This window comes from Thamnophis sirtalis, unplaced genomic scaffold (assembly GCF_051295495.1).
Source record: "Thamnophis sirtalis isolate CommonGarterSnake01/CBP01778 unplaced genomic scaffold, rThaSir2_p1.2 scaffold_9, whole genome shotgun sequence".
Taxonomy (NCBI): Eukaryota; Metazoa; Chordata; class Lepidosauria; order Squamata; family Natricidae; genus Thamnophis; species Thamnophis sirtalis.
In genome coordinates, this window is record NW_028261389.1 from 53,062,010 (window position 1) to 53,087,366 (window position 25,357).

Here is a 25,357-nt window from a genome sequence, read left to right on the forward strand (position 1 = left end):
TGGGCACCACAGCTGCTACGGATTCATAAGTCTTTTCGCACCCTGTGGACGGTAGCTTGGATAGGTCCCACCAGTAGCACCTCCCGCAATATGCCATGGAGAACGAACATTGGTACTTACCTGAATGTCGCTTCTCATGACATCTGCAGGAGGTGTCACATCCAACCCTAGTTAGTTCTTAGTGGACTGCCATGGAAGGGGCTGCCCTTGTTGTGATTTCTTTTGCACAAAATTCTACTTGACACAACCTCGAAACTGGGGCAGAAGGAGGAGAGGCATGGCTGCAATACTTTCTCTCAGTCTATGGACCAATCAGCGCTGATAACAGCCCACCAGTGGCACCTCCCACAGATGTCATGAGAAGCGACATTCAGGTAATTATCAACATTTGTCTTCGATGCAACTAAAGTCATGCTGAAAGCAAACAGTTCAGACAATTCCCCAATACCATCAAAGAAGAACATTATTGTGTATACAGTGAGTCAGATAGAAAATATCTTAAATCATTTCACTCCAGAGAAAGACTCAAAAACAGAAAAACCTGCTCAAATTATTGTAGATGATCTCATGTATTTCATGAAGAAGGAAGCATTGAAAAAAGCTTGAAGCCAATGGCGGAAATTCTACAAATGTTAAGACTGGCTGTGAAGGTGGTGCCACGCATTGCGTAAAGATCAAGCTTGACTGGAAGTTGATCCGTCTGGTGTGCACTCCACACAAATGAGTTACCCCTGCAGCACTTAATCATAACATAGGATGATAAGACCTTGTCTAACAACAAATGGGTAGATAAAATTGGCAAAATGCTGGACATTTCAACAGAACTTGAAATTGGTCATTCACCGAGTTTCAATTGGTGAATCTCTTGTTTCACTGAGCAACAGTGTTGTAAAGGATCTCTCTACTGATCAAGTATATGAATATGTTAGAGTTTGCAGCAATCTAACCAGCACACAAGTAAATAACACAGAGGATTCATTTATATAAGAAACATCTTTATATACAATACCATACAGCAGAAGCCAGAACCAAAACTCAGAATCCAGAAGTACAGAATCAATCATCACAAGCAATAATAATACAAAGGCAATATTGCAAGGCAAAGCAACTCATACAGATCAGTCAAGCTAAGCCACGCCCAGGCTCTGCCTGAGCTGCCTGAGTCACCAAACAGTTCCCATTGACTGATCTGTTACCATGTCTATTCCAATTCATGAACTTTCATTCACTGACACTCCTCCCTTCAAAATTGGAATAAACATAAAACCGTGTGTGTGTGTATTTATGTATGTATGCTGGTCTTGTTGTATTCAGGCCTTTTCCCATGTAAGATTGAGATTGTCTTGGCAAAGTTTCGGCGCGGTCTCACTCACCATCTTCAGGCTGGGTTTTTGCCCCAAACCAGATGAAGAAGAAAAAATAAAAGAATTTATGGATTTAAAGGGAGAAATTTTATTAGTAACACCATCGATAACAGCACTGACAATTAAAGACAAGCTGATTAAGGAAAAAGAAGAAGGAATTGAAATTACATGAGAGAATCAATAAACAAGGAGTTGCAAAGAAGAGTCCATACAAACTTGATTAAGGAGACAATTAGAGGACTTATGCCACAAATGACAGAAGACATGAAACTGTTTCACTACTGGAAAGATACAGGCTGATAGATGAAAGTGTTTAATCTAAAACTAGTTGGACAATGAAATTTAGTGACTAAATTTAGTGGTTAAATAAACAATTGAAAATGATAATAATGTATACATATGTATACATTACATAATAAGTAGTAATTGGATATGAATATTGAATGGTACCTATGAAAGAAAGATGAGAAATGGCTGGGTTACATATAAAGATTAATAAAAAAGAACTAAATTATGATAATGGATATAGTCAAATAAAGGAGAGATAATGATAACAATGTCTATATAGGTATGGGTACAACATGGGGAAATTGGATGTAAATTGTAAACAGTGATTTGGAAAGGAAGATTAGAAACCTTTGTTACTAAATGTTATTGATGTTTAGCTAGAATAGGCCATAAGGAATAGTGTTATTGGGATACTAGAAATAGCAAATGAGATGCCAGTATGTGGTTATGTTTTGAGTTTTGGTATGTTTTAGGATGAATAGCAATAGCAGTAGACTTATATACCGCTTCATAGGCCTTTCAGGCCTCTCTAAGCGGTTTACAGAGAGTCAGCATATTGCCCCCAACAATCTGGGTCCTCATTTTACCCACCTCGGAAGGATGGAAGGCTGAGTCAACCCTGAGCCGGTGAGATTTGAACCGCTGAACTGCTGATCTAGCAGTAGCCTGCAGTGCTGCATTTAACCACTGCGCCACCTTGGAAAAGAAAGAAACATGTTTTAAAAGAAAGAATAGTTGCCTGTAGCTTCCTTCCCATCCTCACTGTTAATGGGCCATTAAGAAGTCCCTTTTACATAATAAAGACTTCTCCACTGCAACTCCAGGAGGGATGGGAGTAAAGGCATAATATTGGCCCTTTACTCAACTGATCGCATGGCATCTGATGACTCAATTAAACCTGGATTCAAAACACAGCCCAGAGAGTTGCCCCTGCATGGCCCTATGGGAGTCTGACAACCAATCAGAATACATTTCTTAGACAGGAACAGGAAACAGAGAGGTGGGACTGAACAGGTTATAAAAAGCCTAGCAAGCCCCTCCCTCGGGCCTTTTCTTCTCCAGCAACACTGAAGTATGTAATCACCTTTTCTGTTCAGGGTTCAAGCCATGTGGTCCTGTCCAACAATAAACCATCTTTCCAAGCAGCCTCCATGTCTCCAGTGTCTTTTTCTCCACTTGGAGCCGAACCCAGAAGGACATTTCTTTCATCAGGCAGAAGAGCATCTTGATATAACCTTCACAATTTTGTTGGGAGCGGTTGTTATTGCATGATGCATGAGAACATTAAAATGCCACATTATAGGACGTTTAAACAATTATAGTCAAACCAGAATGGGGGTAGGATGATGGTAATATGTACAAATAGATTTCATTTAAAATAGTAGAATTAATATGAATCATGGGTGACTATGAAAGAAATGCACGAAAACTTTTTGTAACCAACTGATACACTTTCTACAGTATGGTAAAGAAAGGATTTTTTGTGTTGTGTCTGTTTTGAAAAAAAAAAAAAACTTATTTAAAAAAATCTGAATTTACATACACACTATGTTTCGCCTTCAAATGCGCCTCAAGATGATCTTGTTTCATTGATTCGTTGGTCAAACATTGTTGGCATAAGAGGCAGAAAAGTGACTGTTCATCATGGCTTGCGGGTATGAAGCCAAGGAAATATTCTTGTCAATACTGACGAACTTTTTTCTTGCTTGCACTACTCATTTTATGCATTTGGTTTGTGACTAAAATAAATAAATGTGAGAAAAACTTTTGAAATGATGCAAATTATTAAAAGAAATAACTATTAAAAGAAGATGGTGCAGAAAGAGGGAAATTAAAAAAAAACCATTCTTAGCTTAATTTATGAATAATAATTGTCATGAATGAAAGGGGGATTGTAACGTATGACACCCCCCCCCCCTTACTTGCCCACTTGGTTTGAACCTGCAGCATAATAGGGAAATGCTTTGGTAGTTTAGTAGGTGGAGATGAATCATACAGGCCTAGCAAGTTCTATACATGCGTGGGCCAGCCGCATATTGCTCTGAGAGGAAAAGTCTTGTAAAACACAGCCTGGGAAAACACAGACTATATATAACAGTAAATCTAACAATTTCTTACTTAAACTTGGGTCCTGGTTCTGTATCCCACTGCTGGGCTTCCCCCAGCAGCCATCCACTCTGTCAGCTCTCCCTGCAATCAGCAGCAAAGCGCACCGGAAAAAGAGAGAGACTGCCAGTCCCATGCTCCTTAGTGGGAACACATCTGGATTGGCTGGCATTTGCTCCCTCCTCTCTGGGATATCCTTTTCGGACCAGGAACTAGAAAATGCACTTTAACAAAGACAACACTAGGTAAATGAAACACAGCTGTTTCACCACAAATATATAAGAACAATTAGCAGGCTTTTAAAAGTTCAGTTAAAAGCTCATTTTCGAATTCCCCCCCCCCCCTGGTGGGGCCTGGGGCCCAGGTTGGGAACCACTGCTCTAGAAAGAATGCAGAAAAGAGCAAGAAAGATGATTAGGGGACTGGAGGCTAAAACATACAAAGAACAGTTGCTGCAATTGGGTATGTCTAGTTTGATGAAGGAATAGAGGTGACATGACAGCTGTGTTCCAATATCTCAGGGGTTGCCACAAAGAAGAGGGAGTCAAGCTATTCTCCAAAGTACCTGAGGGCAGGACAAGAAGCAATGGGTGGAAACTAATCAAGGAGAGAAGCAACCTAGAACTAAGGAGACATTTCCTAACAGAACAATTAATCAGTGGAACAGCTTGCCTCCAGAAGTTTTTAAGAAGAGATTGAATATTGAAATCCTTCCTAAGCAAGGGGGTTGGAAGATCTCCAAGGTCCCATCCAGCTCTGTTATTCTATTCTAAATTGGAGGAAGACATTTCAGTTCAATGCTAGGAAATTTTCTTTTAATGGTAATGCATTTCAACAGTTGAACCAGTTATCAAATGACAGTATAAATTTCACTTCGTTGTATGTACAGTATTCAGGCAAAGTGTGGTCAGCAAACTTTGGACATACTTTTAACTTTGATTTTTCCATTGAACAAGGGCTTGGACTTGATAGTCTAAGTCCTTCAATGAATAGTTTGCCTGGAAAAATTATAATAGATGATTTTTTTTTGTTTTTCTCTAGAAAGCCTTTTTGTTTTCCCTTGCCAATGGAACTATCGGCCCGACCATTGTATTTATGGGAGCAATTGCCAAGAGGCAGAAAAGGAAGGAATATTCATTCTTCATGGAAATAGAGGAGTTTACCATGATGATAAGCAGCCAACGTTTCGTACTGTTTATTATGCAATTAAAAATGTAAGTAAACATTTTAATTTGAACTTTTAAAATTAAAAATAATTCGGAGAACTTTACCTCCACCATTTTACTTATTTTTAAAAATAAATAAACACATTTATTTTTTAAAAGTAAATAAACACATTGAAAGTGGACATTCCAGAATCTGTTCTGAAATATTCAAAAATAAAATAGACTTTGAAAGGAAGTAAGGCTTAATTACAGTATTGATTTCAGTGAGACACTGAAAACCTCCAGTATTAAGCTTTCTAATTTTAAATTCATCAAGACCAGGTGAGACTCATTATTTTGACTCAGGAGCACAATATTATGATTAAGAAATTCCATGCAATATATTGCTTCTATAAACACTTGTAATTAGTGAACCTGCAATGGTGAACCAAAAAAACAATTTTTACACAGGAATATGACAACTCCTTGTTTCCTTTTTATTGCTAAAATTATATATGATGCTTTGTTTTTGAAAAGTTTTATTTCAATGACATAGTTGTATAATTTTCTTATTTTAATTTTGTCCTTTTAAAATATTATAGATGCTTGGCTTCAGTTTGCCAGTTCTAATAAACTATTTATCAGTCTTTCAGAATACTCACTGGAAAGCTATAAATGCAGCAGTGTTGCTTATTTTAATGTTCATCCTATCTAGCATATATTCTTCAAAAATAAATAGCATATTTTAATGGTGCTTTGTGGCATATTGCCATAAAGGTATAAAAATGGGGGGGGAAATACTACTGGGGGCTTAGAATTTATTACACAAAAAGAAAATGTGGTCTCATAAAAGTTCAATTTCTTAATTCCTTTGAGTATTACCAAAATATATTAAGAAAAGAAAACTGTTGACTTTATTTAGGATCAGCTTTTGTTTATGCATAAAGCACAGAAAAGATGTAGATCAATTCCAGCAAAATAATAATTTTTTTTTCAAATATATTTTTATTCATTTTCACATTCCATTTTACAGTCACTTATATACTGGATATTTGCTATAAGAACAGAAATAAAAAAAAACAAAAAAAAACACAACTCATCATTCACAACCCCACCTGACACTTCCATCCTCCATACACCCCATCTTCCCCCTCCAACTTTCCTTTCCTCCCTCTAACACTCCCCTCCTACTTCCCTTTTCCCTCAAACCTTCCTTCTCCCCTTACTCCCAGCACACCCTCCTTACATTCCTCTTACTCCTTCCTTACTCCTCCCTCTTCTTTCCCTCTACCTCCCTCCTTGGTGTATTCCTTTATTCAACTGTTGTTTATTAATATAATATGATAAAAAATAAAATAAACCAAGAAAAAAGGAATATAAAGAAAGAAAAGAAAGAAAAAAAAAAAAGAACAACCGTGTACAAGTGCATTCTTTTTCTTATTGAGACTATATTAACACCCACCCACCCACCCCCCATAAATCCCTATCCCTAATCCTCCCGACTTCCCAGGGCCCACACCTGGCACTGCCCTCTGTCTAAAGTATCTTATGATCGTATAGATTAAAAATAAAAGTAATATATTAAAAAAAAATAGGTAGAAAGAAAATACAAATTATCTAAAGGAAAAAAAAAGGAAAAAAACAAAAAAAAAGAAAAAAAGAACTCTTTGTATTAAGCTCAGCCCCCCATCTTTATTTATGTTTAAATAGTGTAAGTCATTCTATATGTTTTTTATTCTCGTCTCTTGCTTCTTTGTTATTTACCCCAACCTCCTGTAAACTCTCCAGTTCTTCTTCCTTAACCTTATATTCAGATAAGCATTTATACAAATTTGTATAGACATCAATATACCATCTAGCTCAAAATAATCTCACCAAACTTTCCCTTCTAGTAAAATTTAAGCAGCGTGGATCATTCCACACATTCAAATATTACTTTTCAGAAAAATAATCTCATCAAACTTTCCCTTCTAATAGGATTTAAACAGCATAAATCATTCCGCGTGCATTTTACCCTCGTCCCTTGCTTCTCTAATATTTACCACTATTTCCCATAATCCCTCCAAATAATCTTTCTTAACCTTATTTTCAAACAGTAATTCACACAAGAGTCAAAATTTATACAAATTTGTGCAGACATCAATTTACAATCTAGCTCAAAATAGTCTGACCAAACTTTCCCTTCTAGTAAAATTTAAGCAGCGTGGATCAAATATTACTTTTCACAAAAGTCAGTTTGCATTCTATCTTAAAATGATCCCATCCAGCTTTCCCTTCTAATAGGATTTAAACAACGTAAATCATTCCGCATGCATTTTACCCTCATCCCTTGCTTCTCTGATATTTACCACTATCAAATTTATGCAGACATTAGTTTAAAATCTAACTCAAAATAATTTCACCAAGCTTTCCCTTCTAATAAAAATTAAGTAGCATGGATCCTTCCACATATTCAAATAATACTTTCAGTAAGAATCAGTTTACCTTCTATTTTAAGATGATCTCATCAAACTTTCCCTTCTAACAGAATTTAAACAGCGTAAATCATTCTGCATGCATTTTACATATATACATTCAGCATCACCCCACCAATATCCAATTCCGCTTTTTCTACCGGAGAAAGGTCGCAAACCCCCATTCAATCCACAACTTTGACAAATATTTTAGAATGTCTAAATCCTCGCTCTCCGCTTTTCTACTTCTCCGAGGGAGGGAGAGCTACCCCCTCCATCTTGCAGCCATGTGGTCTGTTGCTTGCCTTCTCCTTCAGCTTGTCTTTCCTCTTTTCCAAGTGAGTCAGGAAGTTCCGCCTTCAAAGTCTTGTAATAGAAATCTCGAGCCTCCGAAACAGAATTGAGACGAAGTCTTTGATTCTCAAATGTGACCGTAATGCCGGCTGGAGCCTCCCATTTATATTGAATCTGATGATTCCTAAGCTCTTTAGTTAAGAAAGTATAGTCTCTTCTTGCTTTTAACATTTGGGATGGTATCTCTTTGAAGACAATCACATCCTGGCCATCAACTCGCAAACTATTATTGTGAAACTTTTGCATGATCGCATTTCTGGATTCTTTTGTGGAGAAATATATAATTATGTCCCTCGGGAGCTGTCGCTGTTCCGCTACCAACGAATTCTGGCGATAGATTTTCCGAATCTGCCAATCAAAATTAAGTCCCGGGCTTCCCACCGCATGGCTGAAGGCTTCAACAAAGGTCTGTTTCAGATTCTCTCGCTCCTTTTCGCGGAATCCTCTGACTCTTATTGCAAATGCCTTCTTGTTAAAGTTTATCATAACGAGCTGTTCTTGAGTATCTCTAATTTTTTGTTGTAAAGTTTGAATATTAGTGGTCAAATTAGAATTAGCCTCCTCCAAACTTTCCAATTTATTCTCTATTTCAGCGGTATAATCCGACAGGGCAGACACGGCTACAAACGTATTCGCCTTCATTTGGGCAATTTTAGACTTTAAATTACCATATAGCTCCAATACAAATTCTTTAATTTCTTGTTTAAAATCATTAAGCATTTGAAAGAAAAATTCCTGTGTTAAGAATTCTCCAGTAGAGGGTGTAGGAGACAAGGGCTGCGATTCCTTAGTAGATTCTTTAAGTTGATTCATAGATTCTTTAGGCACATTCGTAGAGAGACGCTTCGATTTTGACCTGGGTGCCATTATAAATAAACAAATAAACAGCGCTTTCGCTCCCCTCTGTTTCCAAAAAAAAGATTATTTTGTTAAGGAGCGGTCTGCAGGAAGGTAAAGCCGGCTAAGTACATCCCCTATCAGTCACCAACGGAGAGAAATCGCCATTTTGAAGTCCGTTTAAACAAAGAAGCCTCTAGGACGAAGAGGCTGGTATTTAAGATAGTAATAAAAGCATAAATCTCACAGGGGTGGGACCCGCCCGTATTAATCCTAGCTTCAAACAACTTTGCTTTGTCCTTGGGGGGGGGGGTCGCCTGTCTAGGGCTGCAAAAAAAAGGCAGCTGAGAAGAACTGGCTGGAGATAAAGGCTCCGCTTACGCTGGATCTAATCTCTGTCCACAGCCCCAAAAAAAGAGAAAGGCTGTGAATTACGAATAGACCCTAGCACACAGAGCTGCTCCCTGCCCCTTTATAGCCAAAAAGGGGTGATATCTATGATCTTATTTAGATATACAGACCAGATCTCTGAGAGGAGCTCGGATGAGCCCTCCTCGGCGACAGCTCCTCCCCCAGGAAGTACAATTATTTTATTGTAATGTGTTTGCATATATTATGTCATTTATAACATATTAAACAAACCTGTAACTGAAAAGCAATAGCCCTTTACTATGCGTGTTTATAATTCAGTTTAATGAAAATACCACTTCTTTAATGTTTCTATAGATTGCTATTTTTATGCTGTTTCTACTCAATATATTGTACATTAATATATCACTTGAATATTCTGGGGGAAGTTATAGATATTTCACACTAAAGCCACTTTCTCAGAACAATGTGTTCTACAAAAAATAATGTATCATTTTAAGTACTAATACGATTTTTATGTATCTTTGTGTTTTTTACATTTTTTAAAAAAATATTTAAAGTGACAGTAACTGGACATTATGAATACTGAAAATGATGATATTGCTGCCTTGCCTGATGAAGATTAATATTAAAAGTAGGGGCAGGTCTTTTATTGGACCTAGATTATTTTTCTTAGAAATACATATTTATAAAATGCAGTGTACTGTAAAATTGCAGTTTTAGAACTACATCAGAAAACCTGGAATTGGTAAATCTAACTTATCAATACAATGTTTCTAATACTTTTCTAGTATTCGTTTGAAGATGACCTTCTACATGCATTGCTTCTACCTCTTGAACATGAATTACAAAAGACACAACATACCTACTGTGGAAGAATATACAAAGTGTTCATAAAACAACTCACAAAAAGTATAAGGGACCTTAGTAATAGAAGAACTAAGGAAAGGTGATCATTGCAAGTTCTGCTCTCCAGACTTTCATATTGAACAGACCAATGTAGGAGAATATTTGATGTCTGAAGGTTGTTCCTACAGAAATGGTGTGCTCTAATTATGCTGTTATTTGAAGTTTGCATTATCTCCCATTGAGGACAATATGAAGATAGTGAGCATCTTAGGCATCTACAAGTTGAGGGTTGGAAATGATGAAACATGGCTTGTGAAACCACATGTATCTAACATCATGGTCCCCAACCTTTCTACTTTGGCAACCTGGCCCGGCATGAGAGAAAGCATGTGACCACAGGCCACACGCATATGGCCACAGCTCAGTTGGTGCAAGCGACTTGGGCATATACCCTCCACGTGCGCAAATGGATCTCCACATACAACTGGAGGGTACTTCAGTGGACAGTGTTTGTGTGCAAGGCTCCACTTACACAAGTGGAGGGCATTTGTGCTTGCGCACGAAACTCCACTTGCACAAGTGAAGAATGCTCATGTGCAAAGCTCCATTCACATGAGTGGAGTTTTGCACATGAGCAAAAGGACTCACCACTTGCGCAAGTGCAGTTTTGTGCACGCATGTTTGTCCATCAGTCGCACAAGTACTACCAGGCTGCAGGTCGGGGGTTGGGAACCTCTGTCTTACATACTTGCATTTGACATTGGGCTACAAATTCAAAAAGGCTAGGATTTGCGTAGTGATATCATGGTGGATGGGGTTATTATGTATTGTACCATAATACTTTATGGGCTTATTTTGAATTATTCTTTGCAGAAATTCTTTTTAACTTAGTACGGATCTTTGAAGTTGAATTAGTACATGTTACTGCAGTGAGTTAGGAAAGTTATATTTGTATTCAGGTTTATTCTTTATAATTCAGTTCAAGAAACCTCAAAAGAATCAGATAAATATGTTTTAGGTATGGCAAAATATATTGTCATCGCTAATCTCAATTTTACTTAACTGAATGAAGGAATAATTAAGTCAGCACTATCTTCACTTTAAAAGTGTAAGAATACATTGTTTACAAAGCTCACAAGTTACTTTGTTTCAAAGAAATATGTGATGATTGACAATCTATACCGTGTTTTTCAGTGTATAAGATGCCTCCCCCCCCCCAAAAAAAGTGAGTGGAAATCTCTGTGCGTCTTATACAACGAATGTTGCTGGAGCCCCAGCCTCCTGGCCCCCACCCTTCAGCGTCTGCCTCCCAGCAATTTGTCTCCTTGCACCCTGGTCAGATTCAGCACAACCTGGTTTAACAGCCTGATTTAACATGAGCAGCTAATTGGCGGTTGGATCTGCCTCTCAGAATACCACCTATCATCTGTTCCAGACTGCGGGGACCACCACCACCCCGTTGCTACCCTTTGCCGCCTCCACGTGTCCCATTTTCAGCCTGTTCCATGTAGCGGGGATTGTCGTGACCACCACCTATCCCTACTGCCTGGAATGAGCCAAAAATGGGATGTGCAGAGGCTGAAAACGGGACGCATGGAAGCAGCGATAGGCAACAGTGGCAATAGGTGGTGGCGATCCCCACAGCCTGGAACAGCTGATAGGCAGTATTCTGGGAGGCAGATCCAACTGCCAATCAGCTGCTCATGCTAAATCAGGCTGTGATGAAGCTGACCGCCTGTTTGCTGCTTGCTGCAAGGAGGCAAATTGCTGTGAGGCAGAGGCAGATTTTTTTTTCTTGTTTACCTCTCCAAAAGCTAGGTGCGTCTGGAGTGTCTTATAGTCCGAAAAATTTATGTGCCTTTGTTTTCATGTCTTATACTTTAAAAGATTTGACAATCAGATTGTACACATATTTAGCTGTAAACTGTACATAACAATAGAATGTTCACTCTACAAGATTACTTAATGGAAATTTAAGTGTCAGCGTTCCAAATACCATATAGAATCAAATCAGAATTGAAGGCAAAACTATGCTTAAAGTTCCAATTTAATAAAGCAGGCATGTTTGCACATGGCTGTGGGGTCCCTACTCTGGAAGTTACATCAGAATCCCATCCAGTTAAAAGTTCATGAACTTGTCCCCACACCCACAGTCCATCACATGGTCCAATCTTCTCCTTCCATGCTGGCGTCCATGCCCAGCTTCTTCCGGTCAGGTGTGAAAGTGCGGAGACAAAGGATGACCTTGACTTCTAGCAAAGAATGAAAAACAATACGTTCCAAAATCCTACTCCTATTCCCCCCTCCCATTGACTATACTTAAAGAAACAGCATAATGAAATAAGAGAAAAGTGTGGCAGGCCAAAATTCTAAAAGGAATATAAATGCAGGCCTGACAGGCAGTCTCTCCTCAGAAGAAAAATGTTTCCTGTAAAGATAAAAGTTAACATATAAAAAATTAACCACCTACTTCCACCCCTAGGGGACCCTTCTTAATTGGAAAAATAAAATATGATTTTTTCAAATTCAAAACATAGGTATATATTTAGGTATATATTTATACATAGGTATATTTTTATACATAGGTGCACAAAATGAACAAAACCATTAAAGAACAAAACCATTAAGAACAAAGAACAAAACCATTAAATATTAAAACATGATTTTCACACAAAAACAAAAACATAATAATGAATATTTACTGCAAATCAGTGTGACTTCTGCTGTTGCCTTTCAGAGACCAGTTCAGAAATGCACTTGGCAAGTGCCACTCTCATGTCATTTTTGCAACAAAGTCTGTTCCTTTTCTTCGTTTTTGTCCAGCATCCTTGAAAAGGATTGCTCGCAAAGATACGTTGTAACAAACGGTATGAAAATCTCCAGAGCTTTCTTAGCAATAACAGGGTACGTTACCATTTGTTGACACCAAAACGTTGAGAGCGTTGTTCTGAAGAGTTGCTGTTGAACCTGGCTCTGCTGAATTTCAATGATTTCATTGAGGTATTCATCATTGACATCTGTTGTCTCAACACTAAACGTGAACAGCTGTCTCACCCATGCTGGATATGACTCTTGTAGGGAAGTATCCGTCGAGAGACTTTGCAAGCGAATCTAAGTGCAGGGCAATTGCTTGCTTTAGTTCCGCGGGTACAGAAATGTCTCCGATTCCAGATACATCTTCGATCTTACTTACACAGTCGTCTAGCAGGGGAAAGTTGGCAAAGTTATCATTCTCTATTCGTCGTTTCCATAACGGTAGCTTTTTTTGAAAAGCCTTCAGGTTTTCTTCCGCTTCGATGATGTTGACTCCACCGCCCTGCATCTGTTGATTGAGATGATTGAGAGCTGCGAAGATATCAGCCATGTACGCTAAAATGAGAATGAACTCAGAATTTTTGAAGCAATCTGCATGACAATGTTGGTGCTCTTGCAAAAACATGGCTAATTCCACACGCACGGCAAAAACACGATTCAGCACCTGTCCCCGGGATAACCACCGAACGTTAGAATGGTACAGAAGTACCTCGAATTCACCGTGAGGAAGGGGTGCTGGTGATTTATTTTGAAGAAAGAGTTGGGATGATGTCAGCGTTCCAAATACCATGTAGAATCAAATCAGAATCGAAGGCAAAACTATGCTTAAAGTTCCAATTTAATAAAGCAGGCATGTTGGCACATAGCTGTGGGGTCCCAACTCTGGAAGTTACATCAGAATCCCACCCAGTTAAAAGTTCATGATCTTGTCCCCACACCCACAGTCCATCACATGGTCCAATCTTCTCCTTCCATGCTGGCGTCCATGCCCAGCTTCTTCCAGTCAGGTGTGAAAGTGCGGAGACAAAGGATGACCTTGACTTCTAGCAAAGAATGAAAAACAATACGTTCCAAAATCCTACTCCTATTCCCCCCTCCCATTGACTATACTTAAAGAAACAGCATAATGAAATAAGAAAAAGTGTGGCAGGCCAAAATTCTAAAAGGAATATAAATGCAGGCCTGACATTAAGCTTTTCAGTGTTTTCATTATATATTGCTATAAATAATTCATTAATCTGACAATAGTTCTGAATTGTAATTTTTCTCACTTCCAGTCAGCATATCCATACTGGAGAACATCGGGTACTAATATGCAACAACATACATCTAAGGTACTTCATGGCAGAATTAAACATTTGGGATGATCATGTTCAATACATCTTCATATATTTCCCCTATCTTTTAATAATGGACCATTACATTAATGTGAATTTGTGATTGTGATTTTACTTTATTTGTATGCCGCCCTTTTCCCTGAGGGGACTTCCTGAGAGAGGAATTGTTCTTGGAACGAAGAGGGAGTTTTGTTCTCACAAACTTCTGTGCATGCTGAATGGTCCTGTTTGGGTTTGGTCAAGGTAAACCATCTCTGCATACCAGATGGATGAGGCCTCCTAAAGATGCACCCCACATGACACCCTTGGGGGCTAGAGATTGGACATTTAGCTTGGGGTTGTTGGGAGGGATTTGGGTAAATTTTTTATATGTACAATTTCGTGCCTTTTACCCTCCGAACTTGCTTTACTTTCAATGATATCACTTCATATTCAGTAGAAGTACCTTTTCTCTAAACCAATGGAGTTGGGGGTGTCCTTTCTTGAATTTTGAAGGAGGCATGTCTGACATTAAGCAAAATCTCACTTGGTAACCATCCCAGAGTAAAAACTACCGAGTGGGCTGCCAAAACTCAGTCTAACCCTTGCAGCAACCAGGAGGACCTGGGTGCTGCTGGATCCTCTCCTCCCCTGGCTCATTCGGGTTGGGAAGAAACTGAGTGGATGGCTGAACTGAAACTTGAAGAGAAGCCAGTCTGGCCCAGATGGCGTTGGGAGTCAGATGGATGGATGTGCCAGAGGAGATTCCCCTGGGAGTTAACAGCCACCCAGCGCCGGTGGGCAGAGGCTGTCTGGCAGGAAGCCAACAAGTAGGACATTTTGCTGACACAAGCTTTACATCTGCATGAAGCCCTTGAGAGTCGGAGAGTGTGTGAAAGATACACCTTACTGGCTTGTAGAGGGGCTCTGTAGGCAGAGGGGGGAGCCGAAGCCCTGGCTAACCCAGAACCAGCCCTGGGGATTTAACCGTGACCAGGGCAGGCACCTGGAGCTCCGGCAGCAACTCACCCCCCCCCCAAGGAGGGGTTAGCCCCCCAGAAGCACCAATTTCCCAAGATTCCTCCATTAGGAATGAAATATGGAGGAGATCCTAAGACACTGGGATTTTTCCTAGCTCAAGTCTGGAACTACATGCAAGAGTATAGGGAAGATTTTGCATCTGAGGGTGTAAAAGTCAGATGTGTGACCATGGCGCTGGAGGGAGCAGCAGCAGAGTGGATAGTAACTCTTCACAAGGATGATTCCCCACAGCTGAGAGATTACGATGGCTTTATGATGGCCCTAAGGGAGCACTTTGAAGACCCCCTAGCTCAGTGTTTCTCAACCTTGGCAACTTGAAGATATCCGGACTTCAACTCCCAGAATTCCCCAGCCAGCGAATGCTGGCTGGGGAATTCTGGGAGTTGAAGTCCGGACATCTTCAAGTTGCCAAGGTTGAGAAACACTGCCCTAGCTGACAGGAAGGCAAGGACCAGAATGAAATTCTTAACCCAGGGCCGAAAATCAGTGGCATAATACACCCAGGAATTTCGCACGCTGGCAAAATATTCCTGAGACCACCTCCGTTGATATGTAGAGGTGGTCTCAGGAAGCTTTAGTGGAAAGCTACCAAGATTGTCTTAACAACGACATCTTCCAGCTCTTTGTTACTCGAGCTCACCCTGAGACCTTCAACATTGGTATTGGTTGGCTGCGGATGTGGAAATTGATTTGGTCAGAAACTGACATGGGGGGCAATAGCTGGGCAAACCCCCCTTCTCAACATCAAAAGAGGCCCCTAAAGCCATAAAAAGGGGGGGGTCAGCGACCAAGCCCAGGTCAACAGTATGTTTCAACTGCGGGAAGGAGGAACACCGGGCTGCCAATTGTTTTTCTAAGCCTGCCCCAAAACCAACCTCCGCTGGAGGGGAAAGGGCTGAAAAGCAGCCGGCAAAACATCGTGAAACAGCCCTGAAAAGTATGGAAATCACTGATCGCTCCTCCAGGCGTGGAGGAGTTGGGAATTCCAACCGCCCCAGGAGAAAGTGAAACTGATTCTGATGATGACTCCTTGGTAAATCCGCATGCCCTAATCATCCCAGTAGAATTAAGGATGCCTTCCACTGGCGCCCAAGGGAAGATGCTGGCCCTTTTAGACTCTAGTTGCACCCTGTGTGTTTAGCCCGGTGATGGTGGAGGAAATGGAACTAAAACTAAGAACAATGAAAGTACCCATCGCTCGTTGCCAGCTGGTGGATCAGTAGCTGGGGGGGGGGCAACCCATTTTGTGACGGAACCAGTAGAGATGTGGATAGGTGACCACCATGAATCTTTAAGCTTCATTGTTGCCCCTGGGATGGAATGGCTCCTCATATGTGGATTACCCTGGTTATGGAAGTGGAACCCTCATGTAAATTGGAGGAAGGGACTGCTACGCATCCATTCCACCCAGCAGGGGAAGGGAAAACTTCCTACATGGCCAAAGCCAAGAACGCAAGCAGCCCGCACAGGAGAAAATTGAGGGGGAGGAGAAAATCCCTAAGGAATATTGGTACCTCAGGCATTCAGCAGAGATACCTTCCGGGAGGGAAGAATTTCATGGCAGATGCTCTATCTAGTATAACAGAGCTAGGCCAGAGGTGATTCATCTGGTCATTCCTTCCAAGGAGCTCACAGCTCCAGAAATAACCAGAAGCCAAGGAAAAGTTGACCTAGACATACCCACAGAGCTAACAAAACGTCTGAGGGAGGCCCCAGCATCTGATGACTAGTTCAAATCCCACTCAAATAAATGCACCCTGTCGGATGGACTTGCATGGGTGGGAGTCAAATTGTATGTGCCTACTAGTTTAAAAAGTGTTGTCCTCCAACAGGCCCATGATTCAAAAGCAGCTGAACATTTTGGGTTTGTGAAGACCTTATATTTGGTTAAAAGACAGTTTTGGTGGCCTTCTTTGAAAAAAGATATAGAACCCTATATTGCTAGTTTTCCTGTTTGTGCTGTGGCAAAGAGACCACCAGGAAAACCACATGGACTACTCCAAAATGTTGCCAGACCTGGTGCCCCTTGGAAGGAGATATCCATGGATTTCATTTTCGAGCTACCAGAAAGTAATAGCAGTACTGTCATTTGGGTGGTCACGGATTTGTTCTCCAATCAAGTACATTTCGTGCCCTGCTACAAGATTCCGTCAACAAAAACACTGGCTAAACTGTTCATCCTATATGTGTATAGGTTACATGCTGTTCCTGAATGCATTATCTCAGAGGGGTCCAATTCACCTTCCACTTTTGGAGGAAGTTCTTGAAAATGTTAGGCTCCATCCAGGGTCTAAGTTCTGCCCACCATTCACAGACAAATGGGGCTTGTGAATGGGCTAACTCAGTTCTAGAGCAGTACCGCAGATGCTACTTCAATTATTAACAAGATAATTGGCCCGACTTATTGCCTTTTGCAGAGGTCGCATACAATAATTCTATACATAGTAGTACCGGGTTTACCTCATTGAAAGTAGTTTTTGGTCAGGATTTTGTGCCTATCCCTGAATTGCCCCAGGGGGGACCACAAAACCCTTTCCTATCTGAGTGGACCAAACAGCTACAAGTCATCTGGCCTGTGACTCGAAAAATGCTAGATGAAGCTCATCAAGCGCCTAAGAAACAAGCTGATAAGAGAGTTAAGCAAAAAGAGTACCACATTGGTGATAAGATTTTCTTGTCCACTGAGTACCTTGAAACGTTGAAGTAACTTTGCCCAAAATATGTGGGCCCTTTCCCCATTGTTAGGATTGTAAACCTGGTTACGGTACAGTTGACTTATCCAAAAACCTTAAGTGAATTTCCCTCAGAAATTTTTGCATTGGTACAAACGCAACTCCTGTGGTTACTTGGTGCTACTATGGACCAAGTTATTGTAAGCCACTTCTGCAAAAGGTAGGAGCTCCGTCCACTTGGTTTGCTAATAGTTTGCATAGCAACATAGACATTGCTCCACTATTGCATTTGTCCATTCAGCCACCCCATTGGTACTCAGAGGGAACCCCAAACTAAGCCCCTAGGATAAGCCTATTCACTTTATAAACTGCCAAAATTTTGCACTCACACCCGGTCTGAAATAATGTACCTTGGGACCAATGTTCCCTCTAAGCTGTGCATGTGGCAAGAAAACGGTGCACAGCAGTTTCCAACTGCCGCGCAGTGTCACGTATTTGCCAGACACGGACTGCAGTCTGCAGAGCGGCCACAGAATCGCAGTTGAAACCCCCTCCAGCTAAACCTTTCCTTCTTGAGGTGCAGGGCAGCAAAGTGACTGGGTTGAGGACGTGGCTTGGGTTTCCTGGAGCAACTATTTTACACCATACTATTTGGGCTTTCTGGTTATTTGGCGCAGCTTAGAGGGAACATTGCACCTGCAGCGGCCTCGGGGTCCCGTGGGGGCTCAGAGCCCCAGAGGCCGCCTTCCTTCCTCCCCTCCCAGAGCTTCTCTCTCAATTCCAGGAGCCACGCTCAGCCCCCGCGGGTCCTCTGGCCATTCTCCTCGCCAAGGGCGGCCACAGCCTCTGCAGACAGAGTCCCGGCGTGGGAGGGAAGAGGCGTAGGGAGCCACCTCCTGCCATTCCCACAGTTCGGCTGGGAGGAAGCCTCGTCCTGTTGCTTCCCCCCCCCCTCTGCTCCTCTCTGCCCGCTGCGTTCTGACCGGCTCCTGGCAAGGCTCCCGGGAAGCTGTGCCTGGTAACGTGACATCACGCTTTGTGACCACATTGCTGAGTGATAAAAATTCTAGTCCCACATTGTTGTAATGAATATTTGATAACTCATTGGGATTTTCAAAGTCATTGAGAATATTTTTGCTTTTAATCTAATTAAACTTCCTATCTGTCAGTTTAAATTAGTGACTTCCATAGTTAAATCATTTGGAGCAAACTAAAATCACTACTTTATAAACAAAAGGAAGGTGTTTTTCCAATAGCAAGCAACTTCTGTGTGAGCATTCATGAAAAAAAAAGATTTTATGAGTCAAACAATTTTTTCATATTCAAAATAATAACATTTAATGTTTTGCAATTTTGGGTCACTAGTTACTATCACTAGTTATATGCAGAATTGACTCCCAGAGTTCAGTAGTAGTAGGTTACTGAAACCACCTGTATAGAGAGGAACAAATTGCCACAAATCTTCAAACAAGCAGCAAGCATTGTTGAATATACAGGCAATAAATCCTTGACTTTACAAATTAATAATGGAAGAAAACTGTTAGAGGTGAATGAGACTTTATGCATGGGGATTTTAATCATTTTACTCATTTAAAATAGCAAATTGCATATAATACATTCACAGAAGCATACAGCGTATAGACAACTTTTGCAATTGAATGTGAACTCATTAAAATGAAGTATATCAAGTGAAATTCCTTGAAATGAAGTATTTTGAGTTTCAAATAACACTGATTTCGTTGTTGTCTTAGGTGACATCTGTGAAAAAAATTCAGGTGCTCAGGCATGAAAATGTGCTGCTCAAACACTATACTTTTCCGCCCACACTGAAAAAAAATTAAGAGGGAATATTGCTTGGGACTCCATGCAGCCGATAAACGTCCTGCATGAATATCTTGGCCAGACTCTGGGCTGAGGAAACCTTCAGACATGCAATAAAATGTGCTTGCTTTGAAAACAGGTCAACCACTGTTCAAATCATGGTACTCCCATTACTCTCAGGAAATTCCACTATAAAGTCCATTGTATTTCTTCTCATGGTCAGCTGGGGTTGGCCACTGGCTGCAGAAGCTCGGGAGTCTTTCCTGGCAATCATTTAATGAACATGCACACCGGGCAAACTAGTTACATAGTTTTCTATGTCTTTCTTCAGCTTGGGCCACTAGAACTGCCTCTTAGCTAAGTGGAGGATCTTTACGAAGCCAAAGTGGCCTACCAGCTTTACATCATGGCTTCTGTCAGCCTCTGCTTTGCTGTTGCTTCGGCTGCCATGAAACGGGGAGGGAGGGCATGGTATTTGGGAGGGGTTACTCATTGTGCTGGAGGAAGGTTCTGGAGTTCAGCTGCTGATCGGACTATGCATGCGTGGGAGTTTCCCGCCAGGACTAACGGCACCGACATTCCATCTTCGTGATGCCTTTTGAAGTTATCTCGCACCTGACACTTGGGAGAATTATGATTGGACTGTAACTGTGATGCCAAGGGGAGGGGAATGGGCTATTCTATATATCAATCGCTTTCGCGCCTAAATAATCAGATTTCGCTTCGCTATGCCTTTAATCATTTATAATTAGTAAAAGTACACTTGATTTCCACACATGGAGTCTCGTGGTCTTTCTTTCCTAATTATCTAATGGAGAGGTGCTGACAGTAAGTGAAATCTTACTAGCACCCCACCAGATTACAACCTTCCGTGGGGGGTGTACTTTCAAGAAGAAATGAAGACAATGTCTTTGCACGCAAGCGATGAAGACATTGAAAAGGAAACTGCTGATCCATCATTACCTGAGAGAATGGCTGAGTTGGAAATAGCGGGCCCTGCGATCCCCCCCCCTGTTGGTCCTTGTCTGTGGGACAAAAGGAGGACAGCGCAAGTTGGGATGCTGGAGTTACCAGGAGAAAACCTCAGGCGAAGCCACTTGAAATGGGGCAGATCTTGCCCGAACGAAGGCCCCGAGAAAGAGTTCAACCAGAGGACTTTGAACAAAGGTACTCTATGCAAAGATTCGGGGAGGGTGAAGAGGGAGGATGGGAGCAAGCTAACCCAGAGACAGCTTCACACACACCCCAGCCAGGGGGGTTGCCAGAGCAGGGGGCCCTCCCAGAAGATGCAGAATGGCAAAAGTCCCTCCCTTAACTGTAAAGTATGACGGCAATCCCAAAAAACTGGGCCTCTTCATTATGCAGGTTTATAACTTTATGGAAATTTATGGGCCCGATTTAGAATCGGATGACATGAAAGTACGTATGGTGTTGCTTGCTTTGGAGGAAGAGGCTGCCGACTGGATGATGGGTCTGCACCAAAGCAATTCCCCCCCTCCTGAGGAATTTTGACGCTTTTATGACTGCGTTCAAGAGACGATTTGATGACCCCCTAACTGAGAAACGGGGGAAGCTGAAATTTATGACCCTCACACAGGGAGATAGACCGGTGACTCAGTATATTCAGGAGTTTCAACACCTCTGTACTTATATGAGAGGATGGTCTGCAGAAGCGCTTTTGGATAAATTTGCATTAGGCTTAAATGAGGACATTTATCAACAATGTGTTAATCGCCACCTTCCTAAGCGCGTTACAGCTTGGTATGAAAATGCAGCAGACATTGAGCTTGATTTAATTAGACTTCAACGTGCGAAGGATGAGAAAGAGAGAGAGAGCAGCAAGATCTCCCCCCCAACTCAGAAGCCCCCTTTCTGAGTCAGAAGTGAGGGAAAGGAAGGCCCCACAGGCAAAGTCAAGCCGTTCACATGTTTCCGTTGCGGGAGGGGGGGCCACCGCGCCCCAGAGTGCCGCGCTAAATTTCCCACAACCACCCCACCCCCTGCCAAGAGGGAAGGGAGATCAAGCAAGGCCCCGGACAAAAAGAAAAAAGAAGCTGCTTTCGCTGCTGATGCCACCCCCCCGCGCTTCAGGCAGGACGTGGAGGAAGAAGCTGACGCCACCACCAGCTCCTCTGATGACTCCGATGACAACACCTCGCCTCGCTGGGTGAGTTCAAACAAAGGCCCCATGCTGATCCCAATAGAATTAAGGGTTCCGCCCAATGGGGTGTCGGTGCAGCTTCCCGCCCTCCTTGACTCGGGCTGTTCCCGCTGTATGATCAATCCTGCAATGGTGGAGAAACTAGGCCTCAAGTTAAAAACTTTGAAAACCCCTATTGTCTTTTGCCAAATAGATGGGTCCATAGCAGGGGGTGGCCCAGCCCACTTCTATACTGAACCTCTAGAGATGAAAATGGGCTCCCACACAGAATTAATCTCTTTTATTGTGGCTCCTGGCATGGACAGGCCCCTCATTTTAGGCCTCCCCTGGCTTCGAAAATGGAACCCTCGCATAAATTGGAGGGAGGGATGGTTGCGCATTCGCACAAGCACGCCTCCAGAAGGGGAGGGCATTTCCCCGGAGCCTGTTAGCTGCAGCTCTGCTTTGGCCGCCAGAGGGCAGGAGAGAATTGAAGGAGAGGAAAAGATTCCAAAAGTGTATTGGGACCTGAGAGGAGTTTTTAGTGAAGAATCTTCCAATAAACTTCTGCCCCACATACCTACTGATTGCTCCATCGACATTTTGCCCGGTGTCAAGCTTCCAAAGCCCCAAATATATTCCATGTCCCCTAGAGAGATGGAGGAAATGAGAAAATTCATTGATAAAAATTTAGAAAGGGGTTTCATCGAGCCAGCACGACCCAAAGTAGCTGCACCCGTATTATTCAGGGAAAAGAAGGATGGCTCCCTAAGACTGTGTGTTAATTTCAAGAATCTGAATGGGATCTCGGCCCAAAACCTCTACCTGTTGCCGTTAATGAAGGACATGTTAGCCCAATTGGGGAAGGGCCGCATTTTCACTAAACTGGACCTCAGAGAAGCGTACTATAGAGTCCGCATAAAGGAGGGGGATGAGTGGAAGACGGCTTTCAACTGCCCCCTCGGCTGCTTCCAGTTCCGAGTGATGCCCTTCGGCCTGCAGGGGGCGCCTGCAGTTTTCATGCAATTAATTAATGAGATCTTGCATGACCACCTTTACAAAGGCGTTATCATATATTTGGACGATATCCTTATCTACACTCAGACTTATGACGAACACGTCGCTTTGGTCCGCACTGTCTTGAAAAAACTCAGGGCCGCTGAACTGTATGCCAAGCTGTCCAAGTGTGAATTTCACCAGGTGAAGATTGACTACCTAGGGTATCGTATCTCCCCCGCTGGCATTGAGATGGACCCTGGAAAGGTGAAGGCGGTCACTGAGTGGGAGGCACCCCGGACACGCAGGCAATTGCAAAAGTTTTTGTGTTTTGCTAATTTCTACCGTCAGTTCATTCCTTCTTTTGCTAAAATTGCGCTTCCTATCACTAATTTGTTGAAGTCCAAAGGTGGGCCAAAACCTAAGCCTAGCAAGCCACTGGATTGGACCATGGAGTGTCAAGCTGCTTTCGAGAAGTTGAAGCGCCTCTTTGCTGCGGAACTGGTTCTGAAGCATCCCGACATGGACATGCCTTTCGTCGTCCAAGCCGATGCCAGTTGCATAGCTGTTGGGGCCGACTTGCTTCAAGCCAACGACCAAGGTAATTTGCAACCTTGCGCTTACACCTCCCGCAAGCTCACAGACACTGAAAGGCGTTGGGCCGTTTGGGAAAAGGAAGCATTTGCAGTGCGCTGGGCCCTGGCCACGTGGCGCCACTTTCTAGAGGGCGCTAAACACCCTTTTGAGGTGTGGACTGACCACAAAAATTTGGAGGCTTTGAGGACCCCACACCGCCTATCCCCTAAGCAGATGCGCTGGGCCCAACATTTCAACCGTTTCAACTTCACACTCAAGTACATCCCCGGGGGGAAGAATTTCATGGCTGATGCTTTGTCCAGACTCCCTCAATACAACTGCTCTAAACTGAGTATTGTTCAGCCTGTCGTTCCCACATCCAGCCTTGCGGCTCAAGTGGTCACTCGCCAGCAGGCACACTCGAAAGTGGAGGTGCCTCAGGATTTTCTTTCTGATCTCAAACGGGCCCTTCCCCAGGATGACTGGTTCCAGCAGCATCAGGATGAGTGCACAATGAGGGATGATTTACCGTGGATCGGAGCCAAGCTTTACGTCCCAGCCTCTCTTCATCTCGTCATCCTCCAACGAGCTCACGATTCTAAATTGGCGGGTCACTTTGGATTCGTAAAAACGTTACACCTGGTGAAGAGGCAGTTTTGGTGGCCCTCTTTGAAAAAGGACATTGAACTTTATGTTGCCAGTTGTCCGGTCTGTGCAGCCGCTAAACGGCCACCTGGAAAGCCACAAGGCCTACTTCAATCCGTGGCCCGCCCTGTCGCCCCTTGGAAGGAAATTTCGATGGACTTTGTGGTCGAACTTCCTGAGAGCCAGGGGCACACCGTCATTTGGGTGGTTACGGACTTATTTTCAAAACAAGTTCATTTTGTTCCGTGCCACAAGATTCCTCTGCAAAGGCAATGGCTAAACTCTTCATTTCCCACATTTACCATTTGCATGGGGTGCCTGATCGCATCATTTACGATAGGGGTGTCCAGTTCACTTCTGCTTTCTGGAAGGAATTTCTTACACGCATTGGCTCCGCCCAGGGACTTAGCTCCGCCCACCATCCTCAGACTAATGGGGCTTGTGAGAGGACTAATTCTGTTTTAGAACAATATTTACGTTGTTTCATCAATTATCAGCAAGATGATTGGGTGGACTTGCTACCGCACGCTGAGGTGGCCTACAATAATTATGTCCATAGTAGCACAGGTTTCACTCCTTTTCGTGTTCTTTTTGGTCAGGATTTTGTTCCTATTCCTGAGCTGCCTCGTGAACAACCACAAGTTTCTTCCGTCGCTGAGTGGAGCGAACATCTGAGCCATGTTTGGCCTTTGACTCTTGCTACTTTGGATGCTGCGCATCGTGGTCATAAGAAACAAGCTGATAAGAGGCGTGCGCAACCTTATCAGTACAGGGAGGGTGACCTGGTTTATTTGTCCACAAAGTTCCTTCAAACTACGCAAAAGTCGAAGAAATTGGGGCCAAAGTACGTGGGTCCATTTCCCATCATCAAGATCATCAATCCTGTTTCAGTTTGTTTGCAACTGCCCAAGCATCTCAACCGTGTTCATCCCGTGTTCCACATTAACCTCATTAAGCCTGTTCGTGTTTCTGCTTTACGTCCGCCTGTCGACCCTCCGCCTGCCCCCCTGTTGGTTGACGGTGAACGCCATTTTGAAGTTCGTGAGATACTGGACTCTCGACGGCGACGTAATCGAATCCAGTACTTAGTGGCTTGGAAGCATTTTCCTCCATCTCATACAAGTCCCATGTTCGTGCCCCCCGGCTGCTTCAACAGTTTTATTCTGATTATCCTGACAAGCCTTGACTTTTTCCTCCCCCCCCTCTTTTCTCTTCTGTGTTTTTTTTTATATATATATAATTTTATTTTTTATTACATAGACAATATCACATAACAATAGGAAGAAGGCGGGGCTTAGCAGTGAGAAGACGGAGTTTCAGGCTATTCCTGAAATTCCTCTATTCCGAAGGATTTTTGGACGGGTTCTTTGAACCCTAGCTGTCCCGGAGACGACAGTGAAAGGTGAGGGGAGACCCAGTGACCTCAGAGACGTTCGCAAAGTCTCGGGGGGGGGGGGTATTAACCCCTCTTGCCAATTCCTTTCTGGATTAGCTGCGTGCTAACTGAAGCTGCAGGTTGCCCCTAAGAATGGCAGAAGTGATGTCATCTGGTAAGCTGATTTTATTATTCA

At 42.5% G+C, this 25,357-nt stretch overlaps 1 protein-coding gene across 5 annotated transcripts in view; it reads left to right on the forward strand.

Moving 5' to 3' along the window:
- GXYLT1 (glucoside xylosyltransferase 1) overlaps positions 1–25,357 on the forward strand; it is a 72,543-nt gene that overhangs the window by 27,028 nt on the left and 20,158 nt on the right. For 2 of the 5 annotated variants that reach the window (XM_014057592.2, XM_014057593.2), the window contains 2 exons: positions 4,800–4,972; positions 9,708–14,017. In XM_014057592.2, coding sequence (XP_013913067.2) covers positions 4,800–4,972; positions 9,708–9,869 — 335 coding nt within the window. In that variant the 3' untranslated portion in view covers positions 9,870–14,017. Of the gene's footprint in view, positions 1–4,799; positions 4,973–9,707; positions 14,018–19,359; positions 20,377–25,357 lie in introns of those variants that run through there. The other 3 variants (XM_087723573.1, XM_087723572.1, XM_087723574.1) reach the window with 3 other exon arrangements.